This window comes from Elephas maximus, chromosome 10 (genome assembly GCF_024166365.1).
Source record: "Elephas maximus indicus isolate mEleMax1 chromosome 10, mEleMax1 primary haplotype, whole genome shotgun sequence".
Lineage (NCBI taxonomy): Eukaryota > Metazoa > Chordata > Mammalia > Proboscidea > Elephantidae > Elephas > Elephas maximus.
Genome location: NC_064828.1, coordinates 63,177,209 through 63,202,102, shown reverse-complemented (window position 1 = coordinate 63,202,102; position 24,894 = coordinate 63,177,209). Strand labels below are relative to the sequence as shown.

The 24,894-nt window shown below is 38.9% G+C and overlaps 1 protein-coding gene across 1 annotated transcript in view; it reads left to right on the top strand.

Moving 5' to 3' along the window:
• The window catches only part of PYGL (glycogen phosphorylase L), a 51,172-nt gene that overhangs the window by 9,241 nt on the left and 17,037 nt on the right, over positions 1–24,894 (top strand). The window contains exons 3-5 of the mRNA XM_049897931.1: positions 1,036–1,114; positions 4,118–4,221; positions 21,184–21,315. Of these exons, the coding sequence (XP_049753888.1) occupies positions 1,036–1,114; positions 4,118–4,221; positions 21,184–21,315 (315 nt within the window). The remainder of the gene's footprint in view (positions 1–1,035; positions 1,115–4,117; positions 4,222–21,183; positions 21,316–24,894) is intronic.

Genomic DNA, 24,894 nt, shown 5'->3' with positions numbered 1-24,894 from the left:
ATCTAATTTCATGGATTGCATGACTTTCAGATAAGAACACATTTGTTTTTACAACAGACCGTTCTCTAGCCCAGCGTGGGCTAGATTATCATCTAGCCAACATAGGGCAGGTCACTTATCTAGCTATCAGTTTCATCACGGGAAGATGTGAAATCCAAACAAAGTGATCTCCAGTGCTGCGGAACTCTGATAAGAGTTTGCTGGTGCTAGTGGACTCCAGCTGTGCAGTCCTCAAGTACTTTAGGGTCGGAAGCTATCTCTAGGAGCCAATCCCATCCATCACCGGGTTGCTGACACTCCCTGGCCTTCCCAAGGAAGAAGCAGAGACTTTTATCCATGTCTAGCTGGACTGCATGACTGAGATTTCCCTGACTGTTGTCAGGTTCAATCTCTCATAGCAGTGACTCACTAACTGATTTTGAGTTAACAGCTGTTGACCCTACTGAGTAAATATGTTGTGATAATTAGAAGATGAACTTTAGTCTATCCAGAGAAGTACGACCTCATACCTTTTGATAATTTTCAAAACCCTTTAGTCCAGTTAGTGTCAGTTTGGTACTGGACTATTTCTGGAGTTTTTTAACCCTACCATACAAAAAATAATTTTAAAAAAATAGCCAACATTTATTGAGGACTGTTTGCCCAGAAATAGTTCCAGATACTTTGTTTGTATAATTTTATTTAATCCACAACAGTCTTAAGTGAGCACAGTACTATTACCCTCTTCAGTTTTTAAATAATAGAAGTGATACATAGCAAGATTTCATAGCTTCACCAGGGTCATAGACTAGAAAGCAACACCTAGTGCCCACGCCCTTCACCATGCTACTGCTGCACCATCTTTTACAGTTTACATCTGCAGCAACCAGGTTCTGGAATGGGCATCTCATGCCAGAACAAACTGTGTGAGGGACCTAGGTTGAGAGGGCACAGATAAACCTGGGTGCCTGACCCAGAGCTTTAGGAAATGACTGTTATCTATGAAATGGGCTACAAATGAAGCAGCATTCAGTGTGGTTTTTCTTTCATCACTAGCTTGGATTGGATATGGAGGAGTTAGAAGAAATTGAAGAAGATGCTGGGCTTGGCAATGGTGGTCTTGGGAGGCTTGCTGGTAAGTACCATCATCTTGGCAATTGATGCCTTCTCACATGGCAGTGCTTAGAAGAACTAGACAATCTTCCTAGGAGGGGCGGGAGGTGTAACCTGGTTGTAAATATATGTGTTCTTCAGTTCTCACCATGGCGTGATTAATTCTAGACAAACTATAGAGAAGGGAACTTGAACAAAAGGGAAATTGCTTAAAACCCTTGAAGGCGTTGCTTAAAACCCCAGAGTTAACCAGATGCTTCCTGTATACTTAGAGGTTTCCACAGTGGCCCCTTTACTTTGCTGTTACTCGTTCACAGCTTCTCAGTTCACATACTTGTATGGTGTGATGCAAGTTACTTAACCATTATCTTATTGTCTTGTACACTTCACAATTTACTTTTTGACTGACTAGTCGGTAATGATACATTTATTAATTTATTGATATGATTTAGTTAATTAATGTCCCTTTTTTGTGTGTGGATGCAACTTGAGCTCTTTGCTTTATCCAGATAGTAATTTTCAGCAGATTAAGAAAATGTTGAAAATATAATACCAGGTCCATTAAATTAAAAATATGTATCCCTATGAGTAAACAATTCCAGTTCTTGATGTCTCCCCTAGAGAAACACTCAAACATGTGCATAAGGAGGAGGCATGTGAAGAAGCTGTTACAGCACTGTTTATAAAAGGAAAATACTAGAAATAACCTAAATGCCCCTCAATAGGAGAAATGGCCGAATAAGTGGTGGAACATCCATATCAAAAACCCAAACCCCTTGCCATCAAGTCGATCCTGACTCATGGCGACCCTATGGGACACTGTAGAACTGCCCCATAGGGTTTCCAAGAAGCAGCTGGTGGATTTTAACTGCCAGCCTTTTGTTTAGCAGCAGAGCTCTGAACCACTGTGTCACCAGGGCTCCAGAATATCCGTGTTACAGGTTAATGTGCTGTAGTCTAAAAGGATAAAGTTAATTTATCTATACTTCTCTGGACAGATATCCAAGGGGGGGGAAAGTGCAGTAAAAGTCACACGATGTGATACCACTTATGTTTTTTAAAAAATGAAATTATTTTCTATGCATATATGTATGTCAATCCATAGAGAAAAGGTCTGGAATTTAAAATACCACACTCTTCTAGGGAGGCTTGCAGAATTGGGGTGGCCATCAAAGGATATGCTAGCGCCATCTGTAATGTTTTAATTTTTTACGAGGAGAGAGCATTAATGTATTGCTTGTGAAATTTAAATTTAATAATAAAAATGTGTTATCATACATGTACGTATCAAACTGTACTCTATGACAAGTAAATATCTATTTCCTCCATTTTAGAACTAGTTCAAGATTTTCCTAATTTTACACACACCTTCAGGTTACTAGAAATCCATTTGCATCTGTTTCATATTATTTACTCCTCACTAATTTAACACACTGTGCTTTAACGTTGGCATAAGTAATAAAAAATGTTGCCTTTGGGATAGTTGCCACCAGGCAATTCAGTAGGTTGTCCATGGAGTTGTAAGATCAACAGAGCCAACGGGATGGACATCTAAGAATGGAAACCAGCCTGCCTGCCTTTTTATGTAAAACCTTCAGTATTTGTTGGCTGGGTTAACCCACAGTCGGTGCCTGACAATAATAATCTCCCTCCTTCAGTTGACTGCTAAAGTCAAAAAGTGACGTGGTGATTGAAACTGAGTAATTTTCTACCAGAAAAAAGAAACTAAGGAAGCTCTCTCAGCTGATTTAGTATCAGGCCCACTTTGAAAAATGGTGGCCCTCTTAAAATAATAGCAAAGAAAGCAAGGGTCCTGGTATGCAGCAAAGTCTACGTTACCTGTGCTTACTCTCATTACTGACCTCATCTCTTACCCGAATGAACAGGTTGGGAGCCCCTTCTGGCCAGGCTGTAAGGATAATATGAACAGGACCAAGGAAAAGCCAAACACTCATAATTTCAGAGAGCCGGAACTGGAGTTAGAGCCAGGCCACATGGGCACTGGAACAAGAAGACCGTTAAGATGTTAAAATAACATGAAGGCCTTGGACACTTGAATTTGTGCACCTCTGTTCTAGGGCTTCGCCATGCACATGACTCAGTACCTCTCTATGTGATCTATAACTCCCAGTGTTCCTTTCAGTCTCAGATCCTGCTATAAATTCTCTTATTCTCCAGATATTCCATAGTTTAAATTTCTGAGAGGATGGTTCTGATTAGTGTAACTCTTTAGCTGCCATCAAGTCGATTCCAGTTCGTAGTGACCTTATAGGACAGAGTAGAACTGCCCCATAGGGTTTCTAAGGAGGGGCTGTTGGATTTGAGCTGCTGACCTTTTGATTAGCAGCTGTAGCTCTTAACCACTGTGCCACCAGGGCTCCATATATTAGTACTAAATAAGTAAAATATATAAAACCAAACTTATTGCCGTCAAGTCGATTCCAACTCACAGTGACCCTGTAGGACAAAGTAGAACTGCCCTGTAGAGTTCTCAAGGCACCCCTGGTGGATTTGAACTGCCGACCTTTTGGTTAGCAGCCATAGCCCTTATCTACTACGCCACCAGGGCTTCCGGTAAGATATATATACATATAAATTAACATATATGTCAGTGTGTATGTATCAATATGTCTGTGTGTGTGTGTGTTTTAAAAAACAGATTAGCTACATGCCAGTGTGTTCACAGTGGTTATTTCTAGATGGTGAGATATTTATTTTTAAACATTTTGCATTTTCTAGATTTTTTATAGTATTGTATTTTCTATGGTATTAATATTTTTATTGAGATATAATTTAAATAGCATAAAATTTGCTTTTCAAAAATGTATAGTTCAGTGGTTTTTAGTATATTCACAGTATAGTATTAATTTTACAATTATAAAAAAATCAAAATCTACTGTATAATAGTATCTGCATTTAAAAAGGCAAATACGGTTTCTCCTAGAAAAATATTATGTAGCTACTCTGTTTTATAGAAAAAGAGCTGAAATTTTGACTAAGCTTAATGACTGTGCATTTTGCTTAGCCTGCTTCTTGGATTCCATGGCAACCCTGGGACTTGCAGCCTATGGATATGGAATCCGATACGAATATGGAATCTTCAATCAGAAGATCCGAGATGGATGGCAGGTATGTGAGCCATCTTTTTAAATCTCATCATTAAAGTACTTCTCTTCATGGTGCTCTGGATGATTCTCTAATTCGTGGACATTTAAAGTTCACCAAATTCTCTGGCATTTGGTTGACATCAGAATACTATCAGTTTTTTCCCTTTGGGATACAAATTCCCTAAGAGCAGAGAGCCTGCCACTGTCACTCATCACCAGATCCATAGCACCTAGCACAGTGCCTGGCTCATGAGAGTACTCTGGAACCATCTATCACTGACTGCCTGAATGTGGACCACCTACAGTGTGCAGTATTTCCTGCCCTGCACCGTGCAAAATGGAGGAACACATCTTTTGACTCATGATCTCCCCCAATAACCCTTGATGGTAGAAAGCATATTGCTATTTTTGTAAGCGAGAAGACAGGCTCTTAAGCAATGAGGTGACTTATTTCTCATCACACTCCTGGCAAATATAGGACTATATCCGCAGATTTCTGGGTCCACGTTCAGTACTGCTGCACTCAGATTCTTGCCCTCCTTAATATGCCTATCTTACAAGCTAAATAAGCTGAGTGTTGCAATCTTTTTATAAGATGAAATCAAGTAATATTGTTGACTGGTAAATAAATCTGCCACATGTTTAATTATAACTATTGTACTCTTTATAAAGTCATATAATAGTAATCGATCCATACAAATGACTCTGTAACCAAATTAGATTCCTAGGTATTTGTTTCCTTTATCTTTGGTAACTGTTGGAGTCTGCAGTGAGCCCTCGTATGGACAGTTTTCCCTTATGCTAAGTGCAGTTTAGGCCCTCTCTATATCTCATACACATAGTCCACTGACACAGAGATACTAGAACTGATTTCCAGAAAATCTGAGCTCTCTGAGCCCCAATCACACTCTGGGACTCCATGCTCAGGGACTGAATGGGGGCCTAGGCTGGGGCTCATGCCAGGGAAGAGGAAGGATGAACTGATGAGAATAAGCTTAGTATTGCCACCACACAGACAGCTCCAGTATTTGGACACTCTCTGGTTCATGGAAGGAAGGAACTAGAAGATTTTGGTATGAAGAGAGAATGTGCCAAGGAAAAAGACTCAAAAGGAGAATATTGGGAACATATTGGAAGAAAAACTTCCAAATTTGGTAAGGACCATTGGTGTGTATCTTCAGCTGTGCCTAAATAAATAAAAACTGGGACTCAGCATGATGTAGAAGAAAAGCTTGGACCTTGGAATCAAAGGCCTAATGTCAACTCATGACCCTTCTAAGGCATATTGCCTCACTGAGCTTACCTCACTTCTCTGAGCCTAAGTTTTCTCATCTAGGAAGTGGAGATACTAACTTCACAGAATTATTATGACGATATGTAAAAGATCTGGCATACAAGTAGGTACACAATAAAGTTGTCATTTTACCAAAGAAAAATCGAAAACCAAACCCGTTGCTGTCAAGTCAATTCCGACTCACAGCAACCCTATAGGACAGAGTGGAACTGCTCCATAGGGGTTCCAAGGAATGGCTGGTGGACTCGAACTACCGACCTATGGGTTTGCAGCCATAGCTCTTAACCACTGCACCACCAGGGCTCCACATAAGAAAAGAGAGATAATTTAATAAGTTGTGGTATTATAAAATGTTAATATAGCCACTAATATTTTGTTTTTGATTAATTTTAATGAAGTGGGAAATTTTTCATAATATAATATTAGTTTAAAAGAGGGGATACACAATTATATGGAGGCATGACCTCAACTATCAAGAGAAGGCCAGAGAGACAAAAAAAAAAAGTGCAAGAAAAAAACACATCAAAGCTTCAACAGTAAGTATCTCTGGGAGGTTATCTGACGTAACATTTCCTATCTTCTTTTTGCTTTTTTTACATTTCTCATTATTTCATAAGGCATGTGTATTTCATAATCATAAAAAGTTGCAAAAACAAAAGAATTGTTTCCCTTCCCTAGAGATACATGGTGAGAAGCCTAGCTTAGCATTTTGAATATGACCATCATTTTGACACAACTTGACCAAACAATACATTTTCAGTCTTTGGAAGTGTATCATGTGGTACTCATTATGCCCCAGAATGTTTAAGGATTTGTTTCTTATCTTTTAACTACTGTTGTATGAAAATTTTAAAAGAAACTCAGCAAATCAAACTCAAAAACTTTTTTTTCCTCCAGTCCACTCTCCCAAAAGGTCACTTTTATAAAATTGATTAATTTCATCTACCCTTGCTATTACATTTAAATGGTCTTTATTCCATGAAACTATCTTTTTCTGTTTGATCAGACCAAGGAGGTATACATTTTCAGTGTTCTTAAAGAAAAAGAGAAACCAATGGCTTTTGTTAATTCAAAATATTCTAAAGCTAGCCTTTCTAACCATCATCACTTCTTGGTGTTTCGTTGTGACTTAAAATTAAATCTAAAGGTCACATAATTTTATCTACAGCATCCATTGTTTACTGGGATGGGATTTTAAAGGGCAAATATAAAATTTATTATACCCTCAAAAAGAAGCCATTTTCATAAAAAATAAAACCCATCTGCCTGGAAAGCAGCACATTTCTTCAGGATATAGTCATGTCCCCATTCACTGCTCTAACAAGGGCAGGTAGGGAGAAGGCTGATGACAATTTCACAAGCTGGGAAGACATTTAAAGATTGATAGACTTTTAATTTTTGAGGCTCTCTTCAAGGAAGATTTGCAGTTACAAAGTGTTCATTGTGAAATCCCATGGGGAAAATAATTTTATCACTAACATTCTCGACTTAACATGAACTCTAATGAGATCATTGAAACCTTACCAGTGATCATTGTCTATGAAAATAACTGGCCACTGGGGGGAAAGAGGAGAAAAAGGCAATTGCAACAGCCTCACATAAAAGTTTAGCAGTTACACCAAAGTTCTGGGTAGAAAAGCACTTGCAGTGGGTATCTCAGACTTGAATCAGACAGTATCCGCCTGAACTCTTCTCTTTTTTCTTAGAACCTGTGCCAAGTTTGCTATGGCCAGTCATGCACAGTTCCCATTACCCAGCAAGCATATAGTTAAAAAAAAAAATTGCTGTGGATTCGACTCCAACTCATGGCGATCCCACGTGTGTCAGAGTAGGACTGTGTTCCACAAGGTTTTCAGTGGCTGTTTTTTTGGAAGAGGATCACCAGGCCTTTCTTCTGAAGTATGACTGAGCGGACTCCAACCTTTTGGTTAGCAGTTGAGTGCGTTAAACTTTTGCACCACCTAGGGACTCCATTGTTGAATTCTGTGTGTTGTCCAGAAACATTTTTCAGTTATTTGTATCATCAGAAGGCAATGTTTATAGACTTTTCTTAATGTTTGTTCACTGGTTCTTCATGAGCTATGTATCCCACGGTTGAGGGGAAAAGCATTTCTTAGAATTTGGTCACTGACAGCACCCCCTGAGCCGACCTCTGTTTCCATGCTGGCAGGGGTACAGATTCCATTGAGTAATTCCTCCAGGGTGAAGCCAAGTCCAGCTGCCCTCCCCGCATCAGGTTGGCACATTACTCCTTACCCCACAGAGGCACACTGGCTTTGTCCCAGCCCTGTGTAGCGTCTGGGATGAAACAGAGTCAGCATCACACTTGGATATATATGAAAGCTCTTCTCCTGTCTTGCTGCCATTCTCCATATGTCTCTATACATTAGTGCATTCAGGGATAGCTGCTACATGGAAATCTACATAGACAATTTGTTAATTCATTGGACGAAAGCAAGGTAGAGAGAAGGTTTTAGTGGGGGTAAGGGGGAAGTGGCAGGAGGCAATTCTATCTTTCTCCTAAGATCTGCTAGGACCAGCTTGTGGTCATGGAAGACCTGTTTTCCAATTTACCTTAAAACCAGGCCTTGATAAAATTGAAAAAATTAATGTTTTACCTACAGAAAGAGACTGAAAATAAAGAGCAGCAAGCAAACAAGGTCTCCTACAGAACTTTTTAAAATTAAAGCCAGCCATTATGTGGTAAGGAAAAATTAGGCCAGCATAGATGGAATTGAGAGCAATCAGCTAGACTACGCCCGTGTCACTTAAGAACGAACCCCCAGAAGAGTGAATGCAACCTCTGACTTGCGTAGTGTATTACCAGGAAAGGGACTGGTGATGGGAAGTCCAGAGCGCATTATTCTCTGTTCCATGAGCATTTTGAGCTTCTTGGGGGTAGAACCATATATGATCTTGCTACATTTCTCAGCAGAAAATCTCTCTCATGAGTGCTTCCATGCAGAGGAGGACAGTTACTGCCTCACCACTGTCCTCTTTCATGCAGCACCTTCAAAAGTGTCTTACAACAGTCCTGAGTGCTGAAATGAGGCCAACGGGCCTGCTGCTCCTTCCTGTTACAGGAAGCAGTGTTCACATGGACCAATGTTTTAAAACCCAGAAACTGCCCTTGCCTCATTAAGTGCAGCATATTGTAATTCTGAGTGTTTTGATCCTTTATTGATATACTCATTTATTTGCTATACAGTTTCTAGTTATTAATAAGAACTAGTAATACAGTTTCTAGTTATTAATACAAGCTAGTGGACCCTAATTTAAGCTTCTTATCAACTGGTGAGCGTCAACAGTTTCCATGTTAAAATTTTATTTTATTTTTTGTCATTTTCTTTATGACTGGGGACAGAGGAACTCTAGTTTTAAATTCCAAGTGATAGTATTAGTTATTGACTTTCTATCACCACGTAGCTCCTTGTTGCTCTTTGTGTGGTTGAGGGACCAGCAGCATCAGCAGACGCTGGGAACTTGTTAGAAATGCACAATTTCAGATACCGCTCCAGACCAACTGAATATCTGCATTTTAACAAAATACGGTGCATGTGCACATTTCAGTTTGAGAAGTGCTGCTTTGCTCAGTTTTTCCTCTAGATTTCATCCTGCATTCTCCTTCTTCCAGGGGCTAACACCCAGCTCTTCCATTAAACCTTATTCATAAACAGTGTGGAAGATTTGGGAAATGGCCTATGTTTCCCTACCTAAAGTTGTACTTTCTATGAGTTTCCTTTTCATTCATCATTATGCTGGTAGTTAATATTAATGGGCAGCTGACTGGATTTTTGTTACAAAGTCATGATCAATCCTCGAATAAATAAATACGCATTTCCTTGTCTGCCTGTCGACATCAAAGTTTTGTCTAATATCTCAAAAAGATAGTAGCTGTGTTTGTTTCTGCCTCTCTACCCGGTGCCACCCTGTTCCTTGGATAGACATTGAACTCATATTTACATACCACCAAGGCATCTAGCATTGTGTCATAATTTATACGCAGTATTTTTATCTTCCAAAACTAAAGCAGAATTTATAAGGGGTAAGGATGAGGAATTAAATAGGTAAAATGACCACATTTGGGATAATCTCACTGACAAGCGTACTTTGTACTAAAAAACCTTACTCCCTTCTCTTTTGGGCAGAGCTCAATTCCATTTATTAATATATATGTAATATTTTAAAGATTTCACCGTAAAATATTTACTTTAAAAGTACACCCCACCAATTAGAGAGATGCAAATCAAAAGATAAGATGCCACCTCACCCCTGCAAAAATGGTACTGATCAAGAAAACAGAAAATAACAAATGCTGGCAAGGTTGTGGGGAGATTGGAACACTTATACTCTGCTGGTAGGATTGTAAAATGGTACAACTGCTATGGAAAACGGTATGGCGCTTCTTCAGAAAGCTAGAAATATAAATATCTTATGATCCAGCAATCACACTCCTGGATATATACCCTTGAGATCTAATAGCAGTGACACAAATAGACATATGCATGCCTGTGTTCATTGCAGCATTATTCAAAATAGCGAAAAGATGGCAACAACCTAAGTACCCATCAGTGGATAAACAAATTGTGGTGCACACATTCCCATAAAAACTTGTTACTGTCAATCAGAAATTCAGCAAATTAACAATAAAATTACAAAATTAGACAACTCAATACAAAGAGGAGCAGAATTGAGCAAGTAGAAGGCAGAATTGATGAGATTGAAGATAAAGCACTTGGCACCAATATATTTGAAGAAAAATTAGATTAAAAAAAAAAACTTCTAAACATGAAGAAACCTTAAGAATCATGTGGGACTCTATCAAGAGAAATAACCTACAAGTGATTGGAGTACCAGAGCAGGGAGGGACAACAGAAAATACAGAGAGAATTGTTGAAGATTTGTTGGCAGAAAACTTACCTGATATCCTGAAAGATTAGACGATATCTATCCAGTATGCTCATCGAACTCCATGTGAGGTAGATGTTAAAAGAAAGTCACCAAGATATAATCAAACTTGCCAAAACCAAAGATAAAGAGAGAATTTTAAGAGCAGCTGTGGATAAATGAAAAGTCACCTACAAAGGAGAGTAAATAAGAATAAGCTTGGACTACTTGGCAGAAACCATGCAGGCAAGAAAGCAATGGGATGACTTATATAAAACATTGAAGGAAAAAAATTGCCAGCCAAGAATCATATGTGCAGTAAAACTGTCTCTCAAATATGAAGATGAAATTAGCACATCCGGATAAACAGAAGTTGAGGGAATTCATAAAAACCAAACCAAAACTGCAAGAAATACTAAAGGAAGTTCTTTGGTTAGAAGATCAATAATATAAGGTATCCACCCAAGACTAGAACAGAGGACACAGCAATCAGATGTCAACCCAGACAGGGAAATCACAAAATAAATCAAGATTAAAAAAAACCCTCAAAACGGGGAAACAGCGATGTTGTTATGTAAAAGAAGACAATATTAAAACAATAAAGAGGGACTAGGAAATGTCACTTATAGATCTTTCATATGGAGAGGAAGATAAGGTGATATAAAGAAATAAATGTTAGAATTAAACTTAGAAAAATAGGGCTAAAAATTAAGGTAACCACAAAGGAGACTAACTATCCTACTTATCAAGATAAAATACAAGAAAAAAAAAAAAAGAGCAGAAAAAACATCAACAAAAACAAAAAGGAAAAGACAATATATAAACTACTCAGCACAGAAAACTAAGTGGGAAAAGAAACTGCCAACAACATGCAAAAAAAAAAAAATCAAAATGACAGCACTAAACTCATATCTATCTATAATTATGCTGAATGTAAATGGACTAAATGCACCAATAAAGAGACAGAGAGTGGCAGAATGGATAAAAAAAACACATTCCATCTATATGCTGCCTACAAGAGACACACCTTAAACTTAGAGACACAAACAAACAAAAACTCAAAGGATGGAAAAAAATATATCAAGCAGTAATAATTTCCAACAAAATAGACTTTAAAGTTAAATCCACCACAAAAGACATGGAAGGACACTATATAATGATTAAAGGGACAATATACCAGGAGGATGTAACCATATTAAATATTTACACACCCAATGACAGGACTGCAAGATACCTAAAACAAACTCTAACAACATTGAAAAGTGAGATAGCTCCACGATCCTAGTAGGAGGCTTCAACACACCACTTTCGGTGAAGGACAGGACATCCAGAAAGAAGTTCAATAAAGACACGGAAGATCTAAATGTCACAGTCAACCAACTTGACCTTATAGACACATACAGAACACTCCACCCAACAGCAATCAAGTATACTTTCTTTTCTAGTGCACATGCAACATTCTCTAGAATAGACCACATATTAGGTTATAAAGCAAGCCTTAGCAGAATCCAAAACATCGAAATATTACAAAGCATCTTCTCTGACCATAAGGCCATAAAAGTAGAAATCCATAACAGAAAAAGCAAAGAAAAGAAATTAAACACTTGGAAACTGAACAGTACCCTCCTCAAAAATGACTGGGTTATAGAAGACATCAAATATGAAATAAAGAAATTCATAGAATCCAATGAGCATGAAAATACTTCCTATCAGACCCTTTGGGACACAGCGAAAGCAGTGCCCAGAGGTCAATTTATATCAGTAAAAGCACGCATACAAAAAGACAAAAGGGCCAAAATCCAAGAATTACTTGAACAAATAGACAGCAACAAAAGAAACCCTCAGGCACCAGAAGAAAGCAAATAATAAAAATTAGAGCAGAATTAAGTGAAACAGAAAACAGAAAAACAATTGAAAGAATTAACAAGACCAAAAGCCGGTTCTTTGAAAAAATTAACAAAATTGATAAACCACTGGCCAAACTCACAAAAGAAAAACAGGAAGCAAATAACTCAAATAAATGGAATGGGCGATATTACAACAGACCCAACTGAAATTAAAAGAATCGTATCAGATTACTACCAAAAATTGTACCCTAGCAAATTTGAAAACCTAGAAGAAATGGATGAATTCCTGGAATCACACTACCTACCTAAACTAAAACAAACAGAGGTAGAACAACTAAATAGACCTGTAAAAAAAGAAGAGATTGAAAAGGTAATCAAAAAACTCCTGACAACAGAAAGGCCTGGCCCAGGGCGGCTTCATTGCAGAGTTCTATCAAACTTTCAGAGAAGAGTTAACACCACTACTACTAAAGGTATTTCAGAGCATAGAAAAAGATGGAATACTCCCAAACTCATTCTATAAAGCCAGCATATCCATGATACCAAAACCGGGTAAAGACAACACAAAAAAAAGAAAATTACAGGCCTATATCCCTTATGAATTTAGATGCAAAAATCCTCAACAAAATTCTAGCCAATAAAAATCAACAACATATCAAAAAAATAATTCACCATGACCAAGTGAGATTCATACCAGGTATGCAGGGATGGTTCAACATTAGAAAAACAATGTAATCCATCTTATAAATAAAACAAAAGACAAGAACCACATGATTTTATCAATTGATGCAGAAAAGGCATTTGACAAAGTTCAACACCCATTCATGACAAAAACTCTCAGCAAAATAGGAATAGAAGGAAAATTGCTCAACATAATAAAGGGTATCTTGGTTATACAGTCACTATGAGTCGGAATCGACAGGATGGCAGTGGTTTTTTTTTTTTTTTTAATATACAAAGCCAACAGCCAACATCATCCTAAATGGAGAGAGTCTGAAAGCATTCCCCTTGAGATCGGGAACCAGACAAGGATGCCCTTTATCACTATTCGTATTCAACATTGTGCTGGAGGTCCTAGACAGAGCAATTAGGCTAGATAAAAAAAATAAAGGACATCCAGATTGGTAAGGAAGAAGTAAAAGTATCTCTGTTTGCAGATGACATGATCTCATACACAGAAAACGCTAAAGAATCCTCAAGAAAACTACTGAAACTAATAGAAGAGTTCAGCAGTGTATCAGGACACAAGATAAACATACAAAAATCAGTTGGATTCCTCTACACCAACAAAAAGGACAACAAGGAGGAAATCACCAAATCAGTACCATTTATAGTAGCCCCCAAGAAGATAAAATACTTAGGAATAAATCTTACCAGAGATGTAAAAGATCTATACACAGAAAACTACAAGACACTCCTGCAAGAAACCAAAAGAGACCTATAAAAGTGGAAAAACATGCCTTGCTCATGGATAGGAAGACTTAACACTGTAAAAATGTCTATTTTACCAAAAGCGATATATAGATAACAGTGCAATTCCAATCCAAATTCCAGCGACATTTTTTAATGGGATGGAGAAACAAATCACCAACTTCATACAGAAGGGCAAGAGGCCCCAGATAAGTAAAGCATTACTGAAAAAGAAGAACAAAGTGGGAGGCCTCACTCTACCTGATTTTAGAACCTATTATACCACCACAGTAGTCAAAACAGCCTGGTACTGGTACAACAACAGATACATAGACCAGTGGAACAGAATTGAGAATCCAGACATAAATCCATCCACATATGAGCAGCTGACATTTGACAAAGGTCCAAAGTCAGTTAAATGGAGAAAAGACAGTCTGTTTAATAAATGGTGCAGGCATAACTGGATATCCACCTGCAAAAAAATGAAACAAGACCCATACCTCACACCGTGCACAAAAACTAACTCAAAATGGATCAAAGACCTAAATATAAAATGTAAAATGATAAAGATCATGGGAGAAAAAATAGGGACAACACTAGGAGCCCTAATACATGGCATAAACAGCATACAAAACGTTACTAACAATGCAGAAGAGAAACTAGATAACTGGGACCTCTAAAAATCAAACATTTATGCTCATTCAAAGACTTCACCAAAAGAGTAAAAAGAAGCTATAATATTTCCAATCAGTGTCTGATCTCTAAAATCTACATGATAGTGCAAAAACTCAACTACAAAAAGACAACCCAATTAAAAAATGGGCAAAGGATATGAATAGGCACTTCACTAAAGAAGACATTCAGGTAGCTAACAGATACATGAGAAAATGCTCACAATCATTAGCCATTAGAGAAATGCAAACCAAAACTACAGTGAGATTCCATCTCACTCCAACAAGGCTGGCATTCATCCAAAAAACACAAAATAATGTTGGAGAGGTTGTGGAGAGACTGGAACACTTATACACTGCTGGTGGGAATGTAAAATGGTACAACCACTTTGGGAATTGATTTGGCGCCTCTTAAAAAAAAAATTATAATTTTTTTTTAAAACTAGAAATAGAATTACCATACGATCCAGCAGCCCCACTCCTTGGAATATATCCTAGAGAATTAAGAGCCTTTACAAGAACAGATATATGTACACCCATGTTCACTCCAGCACTGTTTACAATAGCAGAAAGATGGAAGCAACCAAGGTGCCTATCAATGGAGGAATGGATAAATAAATTATGGTATATTCACACAATGGAATACTACTCATCGATAAAGAACAATGATGAATCCATGAAACATTTCATAACATGGAGGAATCTGGAAGGCATTATGCTGAGTGAAATTAGTTGCAAAAGGACAAATATTGTATAAGACCACTACTATAAGAACTCGAGAAATAGTTTAAACAGAGAAGAAAACATTCTTTGATGGTTGTGAGGTGGGTACAGAGGGAGGGAGGGAGAGAGGCTTTCACTAATTAGATAAGAATTATTTTAGGTGAAGGGAAAGACAACACACAATACAGGCAAGGGCAGCACAACTGGACTAAACTAAAAGCAAAGAAGTTTCCTGAATAAACTGAATGCTTCAAAGGCCAGTGTAGCAGGGGCAGGGGTTTGAGGACCACAGTTTCAGGGGACATCTAAGTCAGTTGGCATAATAAAATCTATTAAGAAAACAGTCTGTATCCCACTTTGGAAAGTGGCTTCTGGGGTCTTAAACACTAGCAAGTCACCATCTAAGATGTATCAATGGGTGTCAACCCACCTGGAGTAAAGGGGAATGAAGAGCATCAAAGACACAAGGCAATTATGAGCCCAAGAGACAGAAAGGACTACATAGACCAGAGACTACATCAGCCTGAGACCAGAAGAACTATATGGTACCCGGCTACAACCAATGACTGCCCTGACAGGGAACACAACAGAGAACCCCTGAAGGAGCAGGAGAGTGGTAGGATGCAGACCCCAAATTCTCATAAAAAGCCCAGACTTAATGGTCTGACTGAGACTAAAGGGACCCTGGAGGTCATGGTCCCCAGACCTTCTGTTAGCCCAAAACACAAACCATTCCCAAAGCCAACTCTCCAGACAGGGATTGGACTGGACTATGGGATAGAAAATGATACTGGTGAAGAATGAGCTTCTTGGATCAAGTAGACACATGAGACTATGTTGGCATCTCCTGTCTGGAGAGAAGATGAGAGAGCAGAGGGGGTCAGAAGCTGGCGGAATGGACACAAAAATAGAGAGTGGAGGGAAGGAATGTGCTGTCTCATTAGGGGGAGAGCAGTTAGGAGTATATAGCAAGGTGTGTATATAAATTTTTGTATGTGAGACTGACTTGATTTGTAAACTTTCACTTAAAGCACAATAAAAATTAAAAAAAAAACAAAACCTGTTGCTGTCAAGCTGATTCTGACTCATAGCGACCCCCTAGGACAGCGTAGAACTGCCCCATAGAGTTTCCAAGAAGTACCCAGTGGATTCAAACTGTCGACCTTTTGGTTGGCAGCCATAGCTACTAGGACAGAGTAGAACTTCCCTCATAGGGTTTCCAAGCAGCAGCTGGAGGTTAGCAGCCTGAGCTCTTAACCACTGCACCACCAGGGCACCATGGCGTATATATAGGCATATGTTTATACGTGTTTGTGTGTGCTGCATATTCATATATAAAGCACATAGGGGGCACAATTGTGGATACTTCCTAGACATGACCAAACACCTCACAGGATAGGTATTCTGGGTTTGAAGCCTTAGACCATAGTCTGGGGGGACAACTCGGTCAACTAGCACAACATAGTTCATAAAGATGTATCTGTCAGTTTCTCATACTGTGGTGGCTTGAGTATTACTGTGATGCTGGAAGCTAAGCCAAGCAGTATTTCAAATGCCAGTACGGTCACCCGTGGTGGCCAGGTTTCATCAAAGCTTCCAGACGAAGACAGACTAAGAAGAAGGACCTGGCGGTCTACTTCTGAAAAAAAATGGCCAGTGAAAAACTTAAGAATAGCACTGGAACTTTTTCTGATATAGTGCCGGAAGATGAGGCCCTCAGGTTGGAAGCAGTCAAAATATGACTGAGGAAGAGTTGCCTCCTCAAAGTAGAGTTGACCTTTATGACATGGATGGCATAAAGCTTTTGGGACCTTCATTTGCTGATGTGGCACAACTCAAAATGAGAACAAACAGCTGCAAACATCCATTAATAACAGGAATGTGGAATATACGAAGTATGAATCTAGGAAAATTAGAAATTGTCAAAAATGAAATGGAATGCATAAAGACCGATATCCTGGGCAGTAGTGAGCTGAAATGGACTGGTATTGGCCATTTTGAATCACTCAACCATATGGTTTACTGTGCTGGAAATGACAAATTGAAGAGGAATGGTGTCACATTCATCATCAAAAAGAACATTTCAAGATCTATCCGGAAGTACAGCACTGTCAATGATAGTATAATATCCGTGCACCTAGAAGGAAGACTATGATCTAAGGCTTCAAACCCAGTATACCTATCCCGTGAGGTGTTTGGTCATGTCTAGGAAGTATCCACAATTGTGCCCCTTATGTGCTTTATGTATGAATATGTATGCAGCACACACAAACACGTATAAACATATGCCTATATATACACCATGTTGCCCTAGTGGTGCAGTGATTAAGAGCCCAGGCTGCTAACCAAAAGATTGGCAGTTTGAATCCTGCAGCTGCTCCTTAGAAACCCTATGAGGGAAGTTCTGCTCTGTTGTATGTTCATATGATTATTATTCAAGTTTATGTACCAACCATTAATGCCAAAGATGAAGAAACTGAAGAGTTTTTCTGCACTTTGAAATTGATCAAGCATGCAATCAATTACTGGTGATTGGAATGCAAAAGTTGGAAACAAAGAAGAAGGATCTGTAGTTGGAAAATATGGCCTTGGAGATTGCATGATAGGATTTTGCAAGACCAACTTATTCATTGCAAATACCTTTTGTGACTATACATGTCATTTTGCTGAAGATCGTTCAAAAGTGGTTGTAGCAGTACATCAACAGCAAACTGTCAGAAATTCAAGCCTGACTCAGAAGAGGATGTAGAATGAAGGATATCATTGCTGATGTCAGATGGATCTTGGCTGAAAGCAAAGAATCAGAAAGATGTTTACCTAATTTAATTGACTATGCAAAGGCATTTGACAGCATGGATCATAACAAACCATGGACAACATTATGAAGGATGGGAATTCCAGAACACTTAATTGTGCTCATGTGGAACCTGTAGATAGACCAAGAGGCAGTTGTTCAAATAGAAAAGGGGAATACTGCGTAGTTTAAAATCAGGAAAGGTGTGTGTCAGGCTTGTATCCTTTCACCATATCTTTCAATCTATATGCTCAGCATATAATCTGAGAAGCTGGACGACATGAAGAAGAACATGGCATCAGGATTGAAAGGAAGACTCATTAACAATCTGTGATATGCAGATGACACAACCTTGCTTGCGGAAAGTGAAGAAGACTTGAACCACTTATTGATGAAGATCAAAGACTACAGCCCTCAGTATGGATTGCACCTTAACATAAAACAAAAAATTCACAACTGGACCAATAAGCAACATCATGATAAACAGAGAAAAGATTGAAGTTGTCAAGGATTTCATTTCACTGGATCGACAATCAACACCCATGGAAGGAGCAGTGAGGAAATCAAAGGACACATTGCATTGGGCAAATCAGCTGCAAAAGCCCTTTTTAAAGTGTTAAAAACCAAAGATGTCACCTAGGGGACCAGGGTATGCCTGACCCAAGCCATGGTATTTTCAATCACCTCATATGCATGCAAAAGCTGGACAATGAATAAAGAAGACCAAAGAAGAACTGATGCCTTTGAATTATGGTGTTGGCGAAGAGTATTGAATAAACCATGGCTTGCCAGAAGAATGAACAAATCTGTCTTGGAAGAAGTACAACCAGAATGCTCCTTAGAAGCAAGGATGGCAAGACTTCTTCCTACATACTTTGGACATGTTATCACCAGGGACCAGTCTCTGAAGAAGGACATCATGCTTGGTAAGGTAGAGGGTCAGCAAAAAGAGGAAGACCCTCAAGGAGAGGAATTGACACGGTGGCCGCAACAATGGACTCAAACATAGTAACGACTGTGAGAATGGCTCGAGACTGGGCTGTGTTTTGTTCTGTTGTACATAGAGTTGCTATGAGTTGGAACTGACTTGACAACACCTAACAACAACAGTTCATTAAGATGTTCTGCATCCTAGTTTGGTCAGTAGCATTTGGAGTCTTAAAAGCTTGCGTGTGGCCACCTAAGATACAAGTATTGGTCTATACGTATCTGGGGCAAAAGGAGAAAACCAAAGACTCAAAGAAGAAGTTAGTCTACAGGACTATTAGCTTACACAAACCACAGCCTCATCTATCCTGAGACCAGAAGAACTAGATGTGCCTGGCCACTACTAACAATAGATCTGACCAGGGACACAATAGATCATCCCAGATAGAATGGGAGAAAAATGTAGAACAAACCTCAAATTCCTAAAAAAAAAAAAAAGCTGCCAGACTTACTGGACTGGTAGAGATGAGGATCCCCCAAGACTATTGCCCTGAGATACCCTTTAAACTTGGAACTGAAGCCACCCCCAGAGGTCACCTTTCAGCCAAATAATAGATTGGCTCATAAAGTAAACAGCATCACCTGTGAGTACTGTGCTCCTTTAAATAATTGTCTATATGCGACCAAACGGTCAATATTTACCCTAAAGCAAAGATGAGAAGGTAAGGAGGGGGGCAAGGAAGCTAGATTAATGAAAATAAAACAACTAGAATGGAAATAATGAGAATGCTGACATGCTGTGAAAAATGTAACCAATGTCACTGAGTAATATGTATAGAAATTGTTAAATGGGAACCTAATTTGCTGTGTAAACTTTCACCAAAAATACAATAATATACCAAAAAAATAAAAAAAGAAGTACACCCCACCAAAATGTTTTTGTTGTTGTTTTGATGCGTTTTCTGAAAACCATCTTCATTTGATGTCCAGGATACCGTAAATAGAAATTATAGTTTTAAAAAAAACTTAGAAGAAGTATTTTTTTTGTAAAGTTGACAGATACATGGGAAAATGTTGAAATTATCAATAAAATAAATTATTATTTTTTAGCATGTGTCATGGATTGAATTATGTCCCCCCAAAATATCTGTCAACTTGGCTAGGTCATGATTCCCAGTATTGTATGATTGTGTACCATTTTATCATGTGCTGTGATTTCCCTACGTGTTGTAAATCCTAGCACTATGATGTAATAAGATGTGGCAATTATATTGATGAGACCTACAAGATTAGATAGTGTCTTAAGCCAATCTGTTTTGAGATATAAAAAAGAGAAGCAAGCAGAGAGACATGGGGACCTCATACCACTGAGAAAGCAGTACCAGGAGCAGGGCACGTCCTTTGGACCTGAGGTTCCTACACTGAGATGCTCCCAGACTAAGGGAGGATTGATGACAAGGACCTTCCTCCAGAACCAACAGAGAGAGAAAGCCTTCCCCTGGAGCTGACGCCTTGAGTTTGGACTTATAGCCTACTAGACAATGAGAGACTAAATTTCTCTTTGTTAAAGCCATCTACTTGTGGTATTTCTGTTATAGCAGCACTACATGACTAAGACAATAGGCATTATTTTTAAAATGAATCAAAATTTATAATTCATTATCAAATCAAAATTATATAAGGATTGAATAAAATAAAGACTATGAAATGTAATGGTGTTCTGTAGCTGTACTCATAAAAGCTTTATTAAAGGAGTTTTCTGTAAGTAGTATTGCTTAACTGATTACATGCATTCTGGGCACAAGAATCTTAACTGAAACCATCATGTAGGACCTAAAAAAAACCCAGTGCCGTCGAGTTGATTCCAACTCATAGCGACCCTATAGGACAGAGTAGAACTGCCCCATAGAGTTTCCAAGGAGCACCTGGCAGATTCGAACTGCCGACCCTTTGGTTAGCAGCCGTAAGCACTTAACCACTATCAGGTAAAAGTATACAACTACAAATATCCCTGAAGGGCCACTTAACTCAAGCTTAACAATTGGATTCACACATGTTAAGACACAGCCTCTGGAACACAGAACTAAAGTCAAATTTTAGCTCTACCACTTACTGTCTGTGTAATCTTGGGCAACTGATGATTTCTTCGTCTTTAAAAGGGGAAAAATCATAGTTCCATCCTATAGAGTTGCTGTGAGGATTAAATGCAATAATACATATGAAACATGTAGAGCAATATTAACAACTATTTTTGATTTAGACAGTATGACAGTAACAAACATGGATTGAGATAGACTGAACCAACACTCCTTCTTGATAAAATCAGTATTCTTGAGTTGATTCAGTTGAAGATATTTTTGTTTGATATAATTCAAGGGTTAGGTCCACACCGCCTCCTGAAAAAGAATTCAAAGCTGTGTTCTTTTTGCAGGTAGAAGAGGCAGATGATTGGCTCAGGTATGGAAACCCCTGGGAGAAGTCTCGCCCTGAATTCATGCTGCCTGTGCACTTCTATGGAAGAGTGGAGCACACCAAGAATGGGACCAGGTGGATTGATACCCAGGTATTCAGACTGAGCTCACAATGAGCATTTTGATAGTATAGCATAGTGTATGGTACAATGAATATGTAGTACAGAATATAATGTGTATATGATACTGAGTATAGTAGGTTGTATACTGAGTAATAGAGTATATTTTAAACATAAGTTTAATATTCCTCTTAGTGAAACCCACTTATTTAGCAGACAAGGGGAGCTGAGGCCAAGGGAGAAGTGATTTCCTCAAGGTCAAGTGACTTACTAGGGTCATTTTGCAAGCCAGCATCATTAGAGGTTGATCAGTTCTATAATACTCAGCATGCATAACTCTCTAGTTTTATATAAACTTGTTTATACCTCACCCTACCACCATATATTCACTTACTTATAACTTCTCAGGGATAAATATTTTAATACTGAAGTATTTATTCAAAGTATTATCAAAGCTTTTATTCATTGTGAACTCAAGAAAAATAATGCAAAACATTGCAAAACGTATTCTGTTATTTAATGCCAAATCATTTCTAGGGAAATAATGCTCGTGTCAGTCTAAGTTATCCTGCCACTCAATTTGAGTATTACCCTCTCACCGAACAATTCACTTTTAAGCACCCCCAGTTGTGGTTTGTGTTGTGCAATTTCTTGATAAATAACACCTATTAACTACTGGGGAGCCCTAGTGGCTCAGTGGTTAAGAGTTCAGCTGCTAACCAAACGGTTAGCATTTCAGATCCACTAGCTGCTCCTTGAAAACCCTATAGGGTCACTATGAATTGAGTCAGTGTCAACAGGTATTAACTACTAGACTGTACTACCCAATCACTGGAGGCTCCACTTGAGATATTTGTTTAATAAATATGGCCTCAAGCTGGAAAAGATGTATCATTGGTTATTCCTTACAAACATAAAGGAAATGGTAAAAGCCAAGTAAATAATGCTCTTATATTTCAAAATTGGAAGCAAAATTCTGTATAGTAATACTAAACTCAGCTGGTTTGTAGATTATTCTCCATGAATAAATCCTTATTATCTTAAAAAAAAAAACACAATGCATGTTACAGCTAATTAAAAAAGGATGATTTGTTCTGCTGGTCTGTGTAGCAGAGTTCACAGTTCAACAATGAGATTTTTTTTTAAAAACTGTTTTCCTATCAGTGTGAATTTATTCAGCTTATGAGATAATGAACTGGAAACTGAAATAGGTAATTTATCTTATGATGGTATATGGAGTAAACAAATACTGTGATTTCAAGTTAAGTTTCTCTTTCATGTTGACTCAACAGTAAAACATAATCTAAATTGCACTTGGTTGCAAATATCATCAGGAGAGCTGCAAATAAATCATTAATATGCCCAAATAATTCACACGCATATTTGGTATTAAACTAGCAAGTAATTGATACAGATTTTGGCACCTACGGTGGAGCTAGCTTGTTAACTGCAGAGTGCCTCTAGCAATTTTATAATGTACCCAGAAATCCAATTAGATAGTGTGTACATTTCTGTGCCTACCAAGCAAGGTTATGGGACAGAGGTAATATAAAGTGAACTGACCCAAGCCATGCAGGATGTTGTAGACTGAAGCCTAAATCAGCCCCAGATTTGTAGCTAGTGAGGTCAGAGAGCATGAGCTCAGACATACTCTGTGCATGCAGTGGTCAGCTTCCAGTAAACTGAGTGATTCCTTTCATTTTTGTGTCAGTTCAGGTCCTCTGACAAGCAGACACCAAGAGAATTAAAAGTGCAAGTGACATGAGAAATAGTTTAAACTGAGAAGAAAACAGTCTTTTGTGGTTACGGGGTGGGGAGAGAGGGAGGGTAGGAGGGTGGGAGAGGGGTATTCACTTATTAGATAGTAGATAAGAACTACTTTAGGTGAAGGGAAAGACAGCAAATACAGGGGAGGTCAGCACACCTGGACTAAACCAAAAGCAAAGAAGTTTTCTGAATAAACTGAATGCTTCGAAGGCCAGCGTAGCAGGGGCAGGGGTAAAATCTATTAAGAAAACATTCCGCATCCCACTTTGAAGAGTGGCGTCTGGGGTCTTAAAGGCTAGCAAACGACCATCTAAGATGCATCAATTGGTCTCAACCCACCTGGATCAAAGGAGAATGAAGAACACCAAGGGCACAAGGCAATTATGAGCCCAAGAGACAGAAAGGGCCACATGAGCCAGAGGCTACATCATCCTGAGACCAGAAGAACTAGACGGTGTCCAGCTACAACCGATGACTGCCCTGACAGGGAACACAACAGAGAACCCCTGAGGGAGCAGGAGAGCAGTGGGATGCAGACCCCAAATTCTCATAAAAAGACCAGACTTAATGGTCTGACTGAGACTAGAAGGACCCCGGTGTTCATCGCCCCCAGACCTTCTGCTGGCCCAGGACAGGAACCATTCCCGAAGCCAACTCTTCAGACATGCATTGGACTGGACAATGGGTTGGAGAGGGATGCTGGTGAGGAGTGAGCTTCTTGGATCAGGTGGACACTTGAGACTTTGTTGGCATCTCCTGCCTGGAGGGGAGATGAGAGGGTAGAGGGGGTTAGAAGCTGGCAAAATGGACACAAAAAGAGAGAGTGGAGGGAGAGAGCAAGCTCTTTCATTAGGGGGGGTAATTGGGAGTATGTAGTTTGTAGCACGGTATATATAAGTTTTTGTGTGAGAGACTGACTTGATTTGTAAACTTTCACTTAAAGCACAATAAAAATTATTTTTAAAAAAGTGCAAGTGACATATTGTGGAAATGCCTGTGAAAGATAAAGGGGAAAGGGAGCAGGAGGAGGTAGGGATCCTTCAGACGACCATGCAGGCATGACACCTGTGAAAGGAGAGGGAGGAAGGAGGAGGATTGGGTAGAAAGAGCCTCAGCCTGCAGCTCTGATCAAGTCTCGGCTGGACTGATGGAGCCAGACTTAGAAGCCCCAGCTCTAGTGCTCCTTCCATGCTTGGTCAATGACTGGGAATGTCTTGGTGAGAGCACAGCCTTGGTCAGGGCTCTGAGGCAGCATCTAGAAGCAGTCAGCTAACTACAAACTCCTCACAGGAGGTTCTCTCTGAGGTTCTCTGAAGGGAGATCTGTGCAGAGCACTTAGCAGGCTGCCTGGATTACATGTCAGGTGTCAGAAGGACACATCTTATGAGAACCCAGATTCAGTCACATTCTGTAAATGACTTTTCCTGGTGGATCACAACTTGCTTTAAAAATCTCCACAGACCTTTATTTCGTAGAAAGATATTCAAAGAAGGGTGATTTATTACTTCCAGGTCATGGTGATCATGAAAGCAAGCCTGAGTATATATGATTGATATGGGCTATAATGCATCGTTCATTTCATAATTCAGCAGACCAAATTAAAGAGATTTATGGCTAGGTTTCAACCCTGTTACTGACTGTGACCTTGGGCATGTCACTTCTCTCTTAGCCTCAGCCCCCTCATCTCCCAGATGAGTGGGTTTCATTAAATGATCTCTAGCATTCCTCCGATTCAATTATTTTGTCATTCTCCTTCCTTAGAACCTGAATCTGATGAGGCAGGTAACAGGAATGACCCATTTCACATCAATTTTAAATTCATTGTGAAACATAACTCATCTTCCT